This window comes from Erithacus rubecula (assembly GCF_903797595.1).
Source record: "Erithacus rubecula genome assembly, chromosome: 13".
NCBI classification, from domain to species: Eukaryota; Metazoa; Chordata; class Aves; order Passeriformes; family Muscicapidae; genus Erithacus; species Erithacus rubecula.
In genome coordinates, this window is record NC_136665.1 from 12,237,251 (window position 1) to 12,254,211 (window position 16,961).

General features: G+C 35.2%; 1 protein-coding gene across 1 annotated transcript in view; it reads right to left on the reverse strand.

Annotated features, from left to right (window-relative positions):
• CFAP20DC (CFAP20 domain containing) overlaps positions 1-16,961 on the reverse strand; it is a gene marked incomplete at its 3' end in the record, with an annotated part of 77,045 nt that overhangs the window by 25,890 nt on the left and 34,194 nt on the right. Inside the window, exons 14-16 of the mRNA XM_079317198.1 lie at positions 16,438-16,851; positions 12,572-12,778; positions 6,427-6,488 (exon numbers count right to left, since the gene is read on the reverse strand). Of these exons, the coding sequence (XP_079173324.1) occupies positions 6,427-6,488; positions 12,572-12,778; positions 16,438-16,851 (683 nt within the window). The remainder of the gene's footprint in view (positions 1-6,426; positions 6,489-12,571; positions 12,779-16,437; positions 16,852-16,961) is intronic.

A 16,961-nucleotide genomic window follows, 5' to 3' on the forward strand; every position in this document is an offset into this window, starting at 1 on the left:
TCAAGATATCATTAAATCAGCACAAAGCAACACTTATCATTTCCTGCACATTTTTCACAGTGAGCTGCATTCTGACTATGAGTAATCTGTTAATCTGTTCTTTGCCTCACAATCCGTCAAAGTGACAGATTCATTCCATCCCTAATACATAATATCTTCATTTACTGTATGCCTTACTGGAACTTTCTTTTTTTCCTAGCACTAAGATTGAGAAAATCACAAGCATATTTAGAAAATGCCTTTTCCCTTCCTCCAAACCACTTCAGCAAGTCCATTTTGCCAAACACTTGACTTCTAATGGAGGCAGGGACCTTCTTAAAAGCAAAATAATTTAATTGTTCATGAGATCATAAAAACTACAAGTGCAACTGTGCAGAGAACACTTGAATCTGCTCTTAAAGTCTTAAATCTATAAATGAACTGTCTTAGGGGTGCTGGATTGGATTCAAGGATAACAAAGGAGATGTGAATTCTACTTAATAAACAAGATATTTAGATAAGGTTAGGTGCTACTACAAGTATGTACACTATATAATCATTATGACTGGTATTTGCTGAAAGTCTGACCTGTAAATCCTTTCCAGTTTTTCTTTCATTATCAAAGCTGAAATGATAGCTTTGTGCAGACTATTAAACCATACACTGTCATCTACCTCTAAAAATATGAATAACCTGAATTTGAAAGTTTGACAACTTAGTAATTAATATATTTTGCTATTTGGTTGATGTTTTGCAGTTAAATACATGAAATTGCTATCATACCTTCTGAATGGAAAAAACATTTAATTTTACTTAAAGACTGACCCCTTAGATCATCACCATGTTAGCTTGCTAACTATAGTCTTGATATTCACTAGCTGTATAAATGGCACTGGTAGACAAAACCAGTGTTTTAATACCTGATATAAGTAGTAGCTCTTTCTTCCTTGCTAGTTGTGATTAATTTATCAGAAGATCAGCTGTATAAATTGGAAGTAATGAATTTGCAAAGGTGTGTCAAAACTCCTTTGTGTTAATCTAACCTAAGCAAGTAAATTCTAGTAACTACATTAGATACTCGTTGATCAGTGAATTAAATGGATTTGCACATTTAATGAAGTATCTGGTAGGTAGCATGCACTTATTTTTCTGCATATTTTAAACAATTAAATAATTTTTTAAAAAGAAATTATATTTTACTGTTCTACCAATTCAGAAAGCACCTGCATCTAGTGACTGAAAAGTCTTGTTGCAATCAAAGTAATTCCTTTTACCATAACCAACACCAACAGCATCTGACTGTTCTGTGCAGTTCCCAAGGCTCTCAGAGTTTTCAGAAGACAAAACCCTAGGTGTGGCTTGTGGCTGGACCAAAGCAACCTGTCATCCAGAAACACTGGAGATGCCCTGGAAAAAGCCACATGGGTAAAGGGCCATAGCAACAGTTCAGCTGAGTACAGAAAGAGAAATTGTGAAAGTCTGGGAACAGGGATCTTGTCCTTTCTGCCAGGTAAAATCTTTTACTGCCCATTCTCCATCTTTACATATAAGTATGGCTGCTTGAAAGGCCCAGGAACACCCAGAAAATGTGTGCGACCAATAAAATTATTATTCTCAGTAAGTCCTGAAGCAAAACAAAACAAAACAAAACAAAACAAAACAAAACAAAACAAAACAAAACAAAACAAAACACAGACTGCCTTACATTGGCATGGATGTAAAGCATGTTTGAAAGTATTTGCCATGTTTTATATTTAAATCCTTAGTGCATATGCCACCACGTTTCCATGTTCTTAGAGTCTCATACAAGAGAAAGTAATTTTTGGATTATTTTAACAAGCTGAAACATGTTAGCCACTTGGTTCTCCATAACCCTTCTGCAGCTGAGTTTTTTAGCATCATGATTAAAAAATGTAATCTGTTCAATTAGATGATTCCTGTGCCATTTGCTCCTTTTGTCGTGTTCTTTTTCATGCACATTATTGCCTGACAAATGCAGCAGAACTTTGCTAATTCAGATTAACGACTGGGAGATCTACTGCAAATTACTGCAAATTATTTTGTGGGTAAGTAACTGAACAAGTAAAATAAAAATCAAAGTACATTTTGTGATACATTCTTCTTGTTCGCTTATTTTGACAACTGTTGTGTAATTTTATACTACTTCATAATGTAATATTGTCTGTTTTGCAGAAGTAATGGTGTTGTATGGTATTATAATGAATCACAGAAATAAATATGCTTATTTGTTTGAAAAACTCAGTCTTTAAATGTGATTGTTAACTAAGTTATTCTGCTATTCAAACTTTTGCATGGAAATACAAAGGCTTCTTGTGCTTGAATTTCACACCCTGCAGGAGGGAGAGGTTCTGGTGTAGTACAAATAAATGTTATAGCTACAATCCCTCTTTTACTGCACCATTTCATAGGTGAGTTTAATTTTACAGAATCTCTCAATGCCATAACAACACATGTACCAGCTATTGGAACGTTTAGTTTTCATCTGGGATGGATGAGAGTACTTGAATGGTAGCCTAAGAGCTGAAGATACTTTTAATATTTGGAAGTTTACAGCTGATGTGTTTTTATGCTGGAATCACTGATAATATGCAAATTATGGAAATTTCAGGTGCTGTTATAATGGCAATATATATGGTAAGGACAGGTTCCAAAAAAAGACTTCTCTAGAAGAAAATTTCAAAGAAAAAGAAATAATTTATTCGCTAAAAACAATAGAGTGGTTTTCAGAATGCACAGAAAGAGGTGTTCATTATGTTTACATCTAGTTTATATTTATAACTAACATACCTAAATTTTACCAGTCATCAAGTTTGAATATAATTAAAAGATACTTTTAGTTGAAGGTACATTTCTGCATTTCATGATTCATTACCTGAAGGTTCTGGTTTTTCTCCTTAAGGTAAAACCAATAACTTTTTTTTTTTAGTTATTGTCCTCCTCAGACACACCACTCTCCATATCAGTGAAACATTTGTGGTAACAAATCTCAAATCTAATCTAACACTTACCATAAAAAGGATGAAAATGTCATTTACTTGTCTTTGGGTCGATTGTATTGTTTAGTTTTTTGGGGTTTTTTGATTGTAGAGGAAAGAATAATGATGACATCCCAATGAGTCTAACTTAACAAATGTAGGTTACAATGACAAGACAACCTGCTTCAGTCAGCTCATACCAAGCCCACATGAAGGGAAGTCAGTGGCTCTTAATCATCTGTCAGAGGTTGTGGGCCTTACCAGCTGACTTTAGATAGAAGAAACACAAAAAAAACCATCTGGGTAAAGCCTAATTGAAAATTTGGCCATGCACATTTAGCATTAAATTATTTAAGTAAAATACACTTCTTGTGAAAGGATACTCAATTAAATGTTGAAATATTTGTGCCCTACTTTAGTGCAGTTATTCTGGGCACAACTGTTTGAACAAGAGGAACACTTTTTTTTGGTAGTTTGGGAAGAGTTGAGTAGGACGCCAAGACCAGGTCTAGTGAGGCAATGTTTATAAAGAGAGGGATTTTCTAATAAATTGAAAACTTTCTCTAAGGCAGAAAAAATAATCTTTTATTAGAAATAAATTTTCTGGAGAGCATCTCTAGAAGTTTATAAAAGCCTATTAATAAATTAGGTTCAAGAGACCTTTTTCAGAGAGCAGCTCTGCATATCCCAGTTCAGCATGGCTGAAATTCTAGAACACTTACTATCTTCCAGGATTTCCTGTAGTGAAACTTCCAAACCTTCTATGACACACAAAGAGTTTGGAGGACAAAAATCTTACAAAGTGGGTGCTGGTTATATAGCAAAATGCAGTCCTTGCACTGGAGGAAGAAGCAGCACACATAGTGACAGCTCCCTATCTGCAGAGAAGAAAGCAATTCCCGAGTCCTGCCGGTGGCACATCCGTGGGAATTGCACAGCCAGGGTGGAACACCCAGCTGGAACACATCACCCCAGCTCTGGCTCTGCAGCCTCTGCACTCACCTGTCTCCTTCCATTAGCTGGTTCTCTGCCTTGCAGAGCAGCACCAGGGGGGCTCATTTGTATGGCAGAGCAATATTCTTGGCAGACTTAGGACCCTTACCCAGCAGAACCAATGGACAGTGAGTCGAGCTGGGTTTTTTTATTGACTGAATTTCCATTACTACCTTCACAGGCTTTCTTTCTTGGCTTATCCTTTTATCTTATTATTGCCAGAACCTACATTTACTGGACAATAGCTTCCATGTTGGTCTCTACATTTCCCAGAAAATATCACTACTACACTTTTAAAAATTACTCAAGACCTGTTCTTTACCCCTCTTGACAACAAACTATTTGTTCATTCAGTAAATGCACCATGTAATTCTCTTTATACTATTGCATTTACACCCACACACCTAAAGGGGCTGTATTTCAAATATTCCATATGTTCCCTACAAAACTATAGTAGGTTTACAAAGTTTTAGACATTTTCTAGTTGCTTATACAGAATTTGTTATTGTTAAAATTGCCTTTAAAAACAGTTTAGGAACTAAGTTATAGAATTACCATTAATTTTATTTTCCCCTTATTTAGGTACATATCCTCTGTGAAAAACATTACAGTTTTCCATTATAAATGAAAGGTAACTATATGAATAATGGTATTCAAGTCACATCATCTCCAGTTTTTATATCATGATGCAAACTGACCTCATAATTTTGTCATCTCCTGTATTTACAGCCCAATAATGCTTTTCTGGCAGTTCACAAGGGTTACTGAATTTACGAGGCACTTGCAAGTCAGTGATTTTATGAATACCACCTGCATTTCTCGAAAATGATTTCTAGGGAAATTTAAGTCTACTGTGTGTACTGGATTATAATAGCATAAGAACTAAGTCATAAATTATACTATTTCATTTTAAATTTTATTATATGGAAAAACAAGTTTTCATTGTTGATCATATTACCTTGATATGATGAAACACTTTCTTTTTACAGATAATGGTGTTTATTTGTTATTTCAGTATATAAAATGTACCAAGTACCAAATTGCTTTAGCACATGCATAAAAATAACTTAATAAAACCTGACTTAACCAATGTATGGGCAAAAAGAAGACAAACAATGTAGCTTGCAATAAAATATAAGCAATTATAATGTCATCAGAACTATAAAATCAATTTTGGAATAAAGAGTCCAAAGTTTTGTCTCAAGGTACCTCCTGTTGTACTCTGGACTGCAGTCAAATATCTCAGTCCACTCCACCTCATTCAACAACTAATAAGGAGATGGTTCCTTAGACAACCATCACCCAAGGCAGAGAGGTCTTCTGGATAAACCTAAGTATCTTCATTTTCACGTGAAAGGGAACAGGAATCCAAGATTATTCTTTATTGCTGGTAACACATTGGAAATATATGGCTGTGTCTTGAAATAACTGATGCATCTGTGTGAACTTGCAGAGGAAGTTTCAGATTGTTCACTTCATAAAATCTAATCAGAAGATTTTGAATCCATAAAAATATGGATAGCAAATGGCTGAAAACATCTATGTGAAGAGAAACACATCCTGCACAACTGACTGAGAGTGAGTTTTTACACAACATTTCATACTATTAGCAAAATATAAAGTTGTAACTCAAGTGTCCTCTCCTCCTATCCCTGCCCCCCAACACACATACATCATCCAGTTAAAACTTGGACAAGCAAAATCCACATTAATGACACCAAGTGAAAGTGAAATAGGACTGCTTTTAAAAATTAGTATGCCTCTTGTTGAGGCAGTTAAAAAACTGACATAGTGAAGTTAGGGTTTCATAGGTACAAAGAAGGTCTGAAACTGGACAATTAATCTTGATTTTCTCAACAGTCTCAATGTGATTAATTTTCCTTAGCCACCTTCTCCTCTTGCCATCTCACACTAAAATCACATTCCAAACAAGCTAAAATCCTGACAGACAAATATTCTGTAGACAGGATCCCTTTGCTCTATCCCAGAGTGTTGTAACCCCCTCTCCTAACTGGGCTATCTACTGAAAAAAAACCCCTTTCTTAATAAGCAGCATTAAAATCTTTTGGAACAAATTGATTCCCTGACACCTACAGTCACATACAGAATTCTAGCTCTAAGCCTTCAAAGCAGAGAGGGAGAAAGAAATAGATGAGAGTGTATGTATGTATGTGAGATGAGGATGATTTGCTGAATCACACATCAAAGCAGATGTAGAAGCAAGGCCTGTGTCAGATATTTTAAATACACAGTGGTACATCCAAAACATGCAGAATTCAGTTCTGTGTTCCCAGACAGCTCAGACATACTGTAGACAATGACTAAAACGAGCAGTAAAGCCCTCTGAGAGGAGGTTGCAATTGAAAAGAGATTGAAGATTAAATCAAAGAGTGTCACATTTAATATTCAGAACAGTCTAACTGAATCCTTACTGCCTGGGCTATAAATGGAATCTTACCGTGGGTTGGAATGAGAAAGTGGGCTCATTTCTTTCTCATAGTGATGCTCCTGACTGACGGGCTGTGGAAAACAAAAATAATAGATTGTTTAGAAGCATGTCAGAGATCTGGTATGAGCACATACATTTGCAGCTTCAGATATTAGAATTTTTTCAGTCTTATTTCTTATCTGTGAAATTAAAAATTGATATTCTGGTCCTAACTGTACAAAAGTACAACTTTAAAGATGATTCTTGTCTGGTGGAAATACATATGAATTAAGGAGTCGATCACAGTTATTTCTCTGCTGCCTGTGAGAGTGTTGGGACAGTCAGGAAACTTCAGAGATGGAGGGTGGAAAAGTCTGTCTGGCAGAAGAGTCTGGATTGAACATATGTATGAAGCATGAGGAAGGAACTCTTGGTAGGATCTGTGCAGAAGAAACCATTTTTAAGAATAGAAAACACCAAGGGAGAGGTAAGAGGGCTGGCAGACCAGGTTAGAAGCAGCAATAACAGCAATTTTAGCAGTCCCAAATGAAAGTTACTGGAGCACATATGATTCTCCATGGCACTGCAGCTTTGAAGCCTGGATTAAGCTGTTTGTGAATAGCTAACAGTGGACTGCATGAATATTCATACAAAATATGATAATCTTTTCAGTCAAATCTTACCTACCCATTGTAAGTATATGCCCCAAAAAGTTTCAAACTACATTTGGTTTCTGGCATTAAAAAGAGTTATTTGCAAGAAAGATCAATATTCATAAACTGCAAAAATTCAAGAATTCTAAAATCCACAAATACATTTTCCCCCAGAATATGTTGTTCTACCAGAACAGATTCTTCCTCACACACCTCAAAAGCAGTTCTAAACAAAATTGAAGGAAATGTAAAAGAAGTGAAAATGTAAGCATACATTAACAATACTTGTACAATTTAGTAGATTAAATGCTAAAATAATAAAAAGTTATATGAAATAAATTTTTTAAATTAAAAATGAGTATGTCCTCATGGTTTCAGAAACTGGAAAAGGATGTTGTAAAATATATGTTCAGGATGAATGACATCCTAATTACTACCAAATATGACTCACTGCCTGGTGGTGGATAGTGCAATTCCCAGATGATAGCTAGTGGAAGATGAAGACAAGACAGAGAGTGAATTAGTCAGTCTATGAACCAGAATATCTGTCTAAATAATTTTTAGTCTCATTTCATAGTAAAGAATACTCTGCCTCAGTTTTGCAATTTGACTTGATATGAACAGATCCCTCCAGGGGTTGTCAAACTGAGCTCACAGTTGGCATAATTCTGGGTTTAAATAACACTCCTCTTGTCTGTCAGACTTCAGTTCTGCCAGACTATTTTTGTGTTAAGTGGCTTTCTTTTCTGAAAACTCACAAAGGAGGCCAGAAGACCTTCCACGAGTTAGGTATGAACCTAGAAGTACTCTTTCAAATATTTTTCAGATCAAGACTTATGTGACTGAATTTATATTTAGGAAGTTTCTTGTGGAACAAATAATCTTTATTCTCTGTGAGTACTCCTTCCTTGAAAGACAGGTCTTACTGGGGGGCATAATTTGGATTCTGTTAATGCAACATTATATCACTATTATATCACTACAAGCTTCCAGGATGTATTGGTGAGCAATTAGGAGAATCTTCTTTCTCTTTTGCATTTGACTGAGAAACAAGGACTATCCTGCATAGTAGGATAATTCATGCATATCCTGAATTCTTGTATAAATGATCTTTCTCCTGAATGTTTGTGTTGTATTTGAATTGATGTCTGAAGTGTGGAAACAACTATCCAAGAAGCTGAATGAGCCAAATCTCTGACAGGGCAAGAAAGTCTTACAGGATCTCTAGAATAAAGCAAGGCATTTAAACAAAAATGTTTTGTAAGCTTTGCAAATTTTCTTGGATAATGTATATATGTGTGGGTTTAAACTTCACATTACATTCTGCAAGATACAGAACTATGTCTTTCACACTGTTGCAAATCGAGCATGGATTTTCATAGGTCTTAAGATTTAAGACAACATTCAGGTAAGACATGGTCAAATAAAATATTTTAAAATATTTACCTCTACATACACATATTATTGAATTGAAACTGTGCCCCACACACATTTTACAAGGGTTTAGAATTCTCCTTCAAAGTAAACCCATTTTAAAGTAGAATTTTTTCATATTTATAACTGAGGTTATGCTGGGTAATGTATAATATTCAAAGTGATTTTATTTCTTTTTGGCTGTCAGTTTACAGCAGCAGCTAAACCACTTACATTTCAACATTTTCTCCTGACAGCATATATTCAGTTCTTGGTAAACTATTGCAGAATATGAATCCACAATTTTAGTATATCTGTTTTGTAGTTGTTTAAGGACATCTGTTCTAACTGCAGCTCAGTAATATGATTGATCTATGTGCCTTTACATTCACAAGGCTTTCTCAGATACATTAAAGTCAGTAACATGACACTTTTCAATGACTCTGGAAATCAGGCTAAAAATCATGAACAAAATTAAACTCACTCAGAATGTGGTTTATACATAGAATATTACTTTGATACATAAATTCACTATCTAACATGATTATACCCTGCCCTGCCTTGCAAAACATCAAAGGTATCTCAAAATTAAAGATACACAAAAAGCTGCCTTCTGGTGGTGCTGTTGCCATAGATTCCACCTAAAGGACACAAATGTAGAAAATGAAGAAAAATTTGTAAGAAAATACTCCTTATTTATCTTTGAAAAACATTAGAGAAAGCAATTCATACTACTGATTTAAAGAATCAGAAAGATACAACCTGGAAACACATGTAAGCATGAAAATTTAATGATTACAAGAATTTCAAGCTGTCCTTAATTTCTCAAATTCCAATATGAGGATTATTTCTATTTCTTTTCTATATACTGCACTGCTAAAATAATTTACCTATGCAACTGGAAGATGGCTACAGATCTATATCTATATAAATCTTTATATCTCTATCTGCAGTTTGTACATCTGATTTTGGAAGCATTGAGCATTTGAAAATTTTCTTAAATGATGGTGGTACTAAAGATCAGGGACATAAAAACAAATCTGCTTTTATTTTACACATATATTTTTACATGATAAATATATATAAGGAATAAATATTCATATAAGAAATATAAAAACTGGAAGCTGAAGAAATTATGAGTTTACTAGCACTGGGATTGAGAGCAGCCCTGTGGAGAAGGACTTAGGAGTGTTGGGGGATGAAGAGCTAGACATGACCTGTCAGACCAGAATGCCAGCTGTATCCTGGGTGGCACCCAAAGGAAGCATTGCAGCAGGCTCAGGGAGGAAATTCTGCCCCTCTACTCTGCTCCTGTCAGACCCCACCTAGGGTACTGTGCCCAGCTCTGGGGTCCTCAGCACAGGAAAGACATGGATCTGCTGGAGTGAATCCAGAGCAGGGCTGCAAAAATAATCAGAGGACTGGTAGACCTTTCCTATAGAGACAGGCTGATAGAGTAGGGGTTTTCAGCATGAAAAAAACCAGAAGACTCTGGGAAGGTCTTATTGCAGCCAGCCAGTACCTAAAGGAGGCTTTACAAGAAAGATGGGGACACAGTTTTTAGCAGGGCCTGTTGTGGTAGGACAAAGGGCAACAGTTTTAAACTAAAAGAGGGTAGATTTAAATCAGATGTTAGGAAAAATTGTTTTTACAATGCAGGTGGTGAGGCATTGGAACAGATTGCCCAGAGAAGCTGTGACTGCTCACCCCTACAAATGTTCAAGGCCAGGTTGGATGGAGACCTGAGCAACTGGGACTAGTGGAAAGTATCCTTGCCCAGCGGTAGGATTAGATGACCTTTAAAAGTCCCTTCCAAACCAAAACATTCTATAATTCCACGATTTTAGGTCTTACAGAATGCATGACTAAAGACCTTTTCATTTCAGCTAACCATTTGAATACTGGCACAGCCTTGTTACTCTCACGTCTTCTGAAATACTGTAAGGTTATCAAAATACACTGACATTTAACATCAGCATACCAACAATTCCCCCAACTACACTTTTAAAAGCTTTTGTGTTAAAAGAATGTGGAGTGATTAAATAATCACCTCCATTAACAAATATTGTTAACAGCCTTCCTAGATACCAAAGGTGTATGAAGTGAATTATCACCCTCACATAGATACTCTGCATTTTTCCAAATGTTGGAACAGAATTACATCAAGTCACGTTAAACACACAAGTCCATACTCAAAAAACTTCTATCATATCTGTGAGTAGCTGGTGCTCTGGCTGATATCTCAGCAAGGAAAATATGAAGTGAAACTGGAGATTCTGGGGACTGACTAACACTGTACTGGTACAGTGTTGCTCTCCATAAAGGCTGAGGTAAATGGGTATGGAAACCTGGAAAGCTGAATTTCTTTGTTTTTGAGAGAGACTAAAGGGTTAGTCTTTATTTGAGAAAGTATAGGTTTCTTTCCTAAGTTATCCCTCCTTGGAAATTAGGTTCTTGCCATTTAATCTTAAACCCTCAATGTCCATCTTGCAAAATGCAGAGGAGAAACCTGACAAGACTGAATGTGTAAGGCACACCAAACTCTTCAGTCAGCTGAATGAAATGTGAAGAACTCTCTCAAAGACAAAATCTTGCCTTTTATGCTTAAATTATGTAGAGAAAGATGGTCATAAAGAGCTGTTATGAAAAGCTACAAATATATTAAATTGCAATTTATATTACTAACCTATTATATCTAAACACTATTTTAGATTGAAGCTACAGCAGTTGATCAAGGCAGTAAGATCAAAGAAGAATCTTTGCAATCACATTGTGCTTCACTGAATACTGCAGCAGTACATTTTACTTTAAAAGTTCATTTTGTTTTAGTAATGTAATTTGTATTAACCAAACCTGACGTGTCCAAATATTCTTATCAATTTCCTTATAATTAAAGTACTAAAAAAATAATGAGACTGCTATTCCCTATATTTAATTGAGTTCCATTTGTCTGGTCTTGCAGATTTGTACCATGTTTGAGCCTATTTAATGAGTATGGAGAAAACACATCGGAAATATTAAATTAACAAATTGCGTTATGGAGACGTATATCAAATGGTTAACACCAAATAAAGTTTCTCTGATGTCCGGCAAAATATTACTTTGTAAATCAAGTTATTATTTGTACAATTACCCACTTATCAACACCTTTATTCTCATTTGAAACCTTCATATAACAGGGTATTCCAAAGTTCCAGCACTGTGTTGATCATTCACTATGGAAAGTTGCTGCTACAGGCCTCTATTTGGACCCTGTAGAACACTGAAGGTAACTTGCACCTAACATTTCAGAGCATTTACTCTGCAATAGTTTATACTGAGATTCTTCTAACATTGCATTTGCCTCAGAGTTGTGCTCTGTGCTTTACTTAAGCAACATTCATTGTTTATTATTGCTTCAACTGTAATAAAAAACAGCTATATTGCTGATATATAAATGGAGCATGAGGTTATCTAGTTTTACAGCAGCTCCTGCTAGAACCTTTATATAGTTCTTGAAATGTTCTGTGGTTTCATACATTCAATACTTTTTGGTGGACTGCAACAAATACTCTGCATCTCACAGCAGCAGTCACATAGTGCAGGTGTATGATTCTGTACCACTTTGTACCAGGACAAATAATGATCCGAGGTGTAAAATACATAATGATCACATGCTAAGTGCTCAGAACTACTGCAGCTTTTTGCTGCTTTCTCCTGCTTCAGTTCTTTAAACATTTAGCTTTTCAGTAATGAGACTTTATCGTTGTAAGAAGCAATTATTTTCCATTACTCACACTGTAATGCAACTGCTGACTGGTGTATCTGGGTTTCATTCATTCTGGAACTATTTTTAAATACTATATCACACACCTGCAGGTTGTCAGCCATTATTATGATGAACTGTACAGCCTACATGATTATTCAGGATTCTAGGAAGGAATATACATAATAGATTTGCTCTTTATTCATGGCAGTACTAGAGAACATGCTGGAAGAGTGTGTGTCTTGGTTCAATATTTTACTTGATAAGTTCTAATAGTCTTTGGTAATGATACCTTAAATTTCAACTCTACTAAAAAAGAATAATATTCAAGACCCCTTAGAAAACACTGTGGGTTTAGACTTACTGGTGGGAAACAAGATTTCCAGGCTGCTGTATCATCATCACTGCTTATATTTAGGGTGGCATTGCAGCAATTGATCTGTGAGGTGCTCAGCCCATGGGAGATCCCAGTGTCCCTTAATTCTTCATTTTGTTGTCTCTTCATGCTGGCCAGCATCTGTAGTTCAGATAAACTCACTCTATTTGACTGGTACTTTTTCCAGTTATACTCCTGCAAAATAAAATGGGAAAGTCAACAATATAGACAAGATCACTGAACAGAACAGATGCATGAAACTCAGATAGACCTTGGAGAATCTCACAGAGAATCTTCAAGAAGCTTCAATACTGAAAGAGAAACAAAATGTTTGCTAGAAAAAAATAGTTAAAAGATTTCTGTTCAGCTATGAAGATCAAGCATATTTATACACAATTACAGGAAGGAAGAACACCATAAGCACTGTAAAGAATTTCAGTTTGGTGAAGTTGCTGTTCCACTGCAATTAAAAACAGAAGATAAAAGCAGGCTTTAAGAAGTTAAAATATTTATCAGCTGTTAAATACAAATCTTGAATTAAAGCCAATCCCACAGTTATCACAGTATCACCAACAGCATCAATATAATATTTAGTTATTGGTCAAGCATAGCATAAAATTTCTGTGGAAAGACATGTCAACACTAAATTTCAAAGGTTATTCTGGCAGTTTGCTAGTGTATAAATTTTTAAGTAAACTTTAATGTCCTTTTACTTTTCTTTAAATCTACTGGTGGAATTGTTAATGCAACCCTAATTGTTATATCAAGCTTGGTCCACAGGCCAAAAGCTGCAAACACTTACTAACCATTTTGAAGTTGGCACTTAAGCCTCACTCAAAACTTTAAGATAAGATAGTTTAGTCACCCAACCTGATGTTGGCACTGTCTTTGTTTAAAGAACTCCTTCTTTAAGAAAAGCCTTCCCCTTTTTAAAGGGTCTACATAGACTGCTCTTTCCCAAAGGAGTAAGTCTAATACTTGAGACATTTTAGCTTTGGTTTGAAATGTAAGTGCAAAGCATTTCTGCTTGAAAAGTGAATCCAGGCAATGACCATGGTCTGAATGGATTTAGATCACTGGAATATAGGCCAGTGGGCTGTGAGACACTATATAACAGTATCCCCAAGATGGACAGAGCTTTGATTCTAGTGAAGAAAATGGAGCTTTTAGACCAGGAGTATATCATATTCCTGCAGAAGGGAGGATCTCTCAATCTCCTTTGCTGTGAGAAGGCACCAGGTAACTGAAGATCTCAAGAACACACTTAAGTCAGCAGTACAAGTGGTATGAACACTGACAACTTCTCCTGCTTTGAAATGCAGTGTGTAATGTTTTAGCTTGTCTTTGAGGGGTACAGAAGTCACCTTATCACCAGAATTCATAACTAAATTATAACTCCTTTGCTTTCTTCCTATGTATACAAGATACCAGGTACAAGAAGAGGACAGAAGCAGTTTGCACAGCTACCATTCTTTTTTTATCCCTGGCTAATGAGATTCAAGGTTAATTCCTGAATATTGTGATTATTACTACCAATTTTAATCCCAAAATAATACGAGATGTTTTCTCTTGACCCTTTCTGAATGCCTGTTACTAGCTCAGTGGCTATCAGTCATTTGTTCACCTCACCCAAAGGTCTCTCTGTTTTGCATGGGGACCCTGCTTTGCTCTGATGTATCAGTATTCTACCAGATCTGCAGCTGTTGTGACTTTTATTGATCTTACTGAACATTCTGATTTCCTGTTAGTTTTCCTATATATAAACTTCTGTAGTTATTTGATTATTATAAGAGAAGCTTTGGCTTATCTTTCTTCCTTCATATAATTGGTATGCAGTCATTAAACTGAGAAATGAACTGGTGCTCTGTAGAATAAAAGCACTAACTATTGAAAGAACTTTTTTTCTCATTTGCTTTTTAATAAAAGCACAAAAAATTGCCCAAACTTGCTTGTCTTTTCCTTTACAACTATGAAGAAAGATGCATAGATTTTTGGAATCATTATAGAATAATTCTAAACATCTGCTGTTCCCCCACCCCCCTCCCCAGCTTATTTCAAATTGGCATTCTGTTTTCTTTTCCTGTAATGGTCTCACTGAAAATACCACAGTCAGGAAGGAGAAGAGATGCTATGACCTGATGCTATTTTCTGTGTTAAACATCCTCTACAATAAACTAATGAAGGAGAAATAGTTTGGAATATTTATTCTTCAACTTCAGATAACTACTACCAAAAAGTCTCTTCAAAAATTTTATATTGTCTTTGTTGGTTTTCAAAGAAAGAATTTGAAAACTGAATTTGAAATTAAGTTAACTTTGTAATTTAGGAGAATCTTTTGATGTAAGAAGTAATTTTGCAATACTTCTAAATTTGTTTAAAATTAGTATTTCATTTAGTAACTAAAAGCTTATCTTGTCTATTTGCATATTCTTCTCTTACAATAAAGTATTTTTATTAAGCACTTAAAACTTTTGCTAGATTGATAAAACCTGTTGTTTAAAGGATTTTTTTCATATATAATGACATTTGCATTCTTCTAGGTTCAAATGATTTATTCAGAATTGTTTGAATGTAGTTATATGTGTGGAAAACTTTAATTACCAGCTATCTACATGCTTGCAATATTACCCAGAGGGCTATAATTCCTTCTTAATTAAAAATATTTGAACTTAATAATAGAAAACTCTATTAAAACATGAATAAAACATTGCAAGAAACCAGGTCCTTAAAGCATATTAAGCAGCAGGCAAATCAATTGCAGAAGACTTGGTTAAGCACTTTTTTTCCTTTACTAGCCCTCTGTGTAAACACCAAAAGAAGTGTCAAAGAACTCCAAGCAAGGGCTTCTGTAAAATTTTAAGACTGGATCAAATCAAGTATAAGACCTAGATCTGCTAGATATTTTAATCTTATTCTTTGCAGCAGTAAAACAAAGTCTGTAGTTAATGAGTTTCTATACATTAATAATAGGATTTGGTCTTGAAAAAAACCACAAGCAACAAATCATATGTGCAATATATTTACAGCTGTAAGTGCAGTGTGGTAATAACCTCACTGTCTAAATTAGTAATCAACAATTGCAATCCAGCTAGAGAGTCTGCATTTAGCTGTGTTCTACAGGACAAAGTTGATGACTGCATTAAACACTGATAATATCTTTCACGAAAGTAACAAACATACTTGAATTGTAAGTGGAACAATTTTCTAAAACTTGAAAGGATCAGGAAACAAGGAATGTGTTTAATTGCAAAGATGTAAGTAGCTACTGGAAAAAAGAAAAAATTAAATTCCTATAAACTATAATGGGAGGGTAAGGGAATGCAGAATAGAAACAAATTTTATCATACAAAGATGCTTTCCCTGTCCTTGCCCTGTTATTCTCTGCAGCCATCTCTGGCTGACTGCTGGACAGAAGCTGCCTCACTGCTGGCTCTCAGTCACATAATTTATCATTGCTCAGGGCTGACACAGAGACCATGAAGAACCCAAATTAACACTCCTTCTGTGGTCATTTGTTAATACAGCAATTTAAAATCTGCCAATTTTCCTCTGTAACCTTTCAGCCCCAAACTATTTTCTAACTCATATATTTCTAAAATGTCAGTCGCTCAATGACACATCTTTTTTATCTACAAACCTTTGTGATTTCTGTTATATCTGGAGTATTATTTTGTGTGCCACAAACCCCTAAAAAATCAACTTTCAACAGACTGAGCACAGTAAATGCAGTTATAATGAAACCAGAATATATATGAATGAAAGATGTACTGTTAATCACTTTATGCAAATGGGTATATCTAATATAGCTTCTCCATACAATCTAGTAATATCATTTCAAAGTAAAAATCACTTACACAAGTCTGTGCTGTCAGACATGAACTTCCTTTTGAGACTTTCTTGAGAGATGTTTTACTGACAGATCTTTCTAATTGATCTGAAACTCCTTCATATCTTTCAGTTTCTTCATATAGATTTCTAATTACTCTAAAGGATTTGGATTTACTTTGAATTGGAGAAAGAGAAAGGATAGGCTTTAAACTTTTTTGAAAGCTAATAGATTCTGTTTTTCTCATGGTGGAACTCTGTGGCTTTGATAAGATGGCCTCTTCGAAGCTATATTTGCTGTGTTCCTTATTCTTCCAGTATTCATTTCTCTGTGACATCTTATTTAATGGGATCTCTTTAAAAACTGCTGAATCAGATGTTCCTTGTCTACTGTGGCTGTTCTCAGTGTTCTCAGTACTCTGGCTGAGTTCACTGTTGTCATCCTGAATTTAGGAAACAAAGCAAGAATGGTTGGTTCCCTTTTGCCACTACACAATTCAGTTTTACATAACTTTAACACTTCAAAATTTCTCTTTAATCTCTGCTTTCTGTT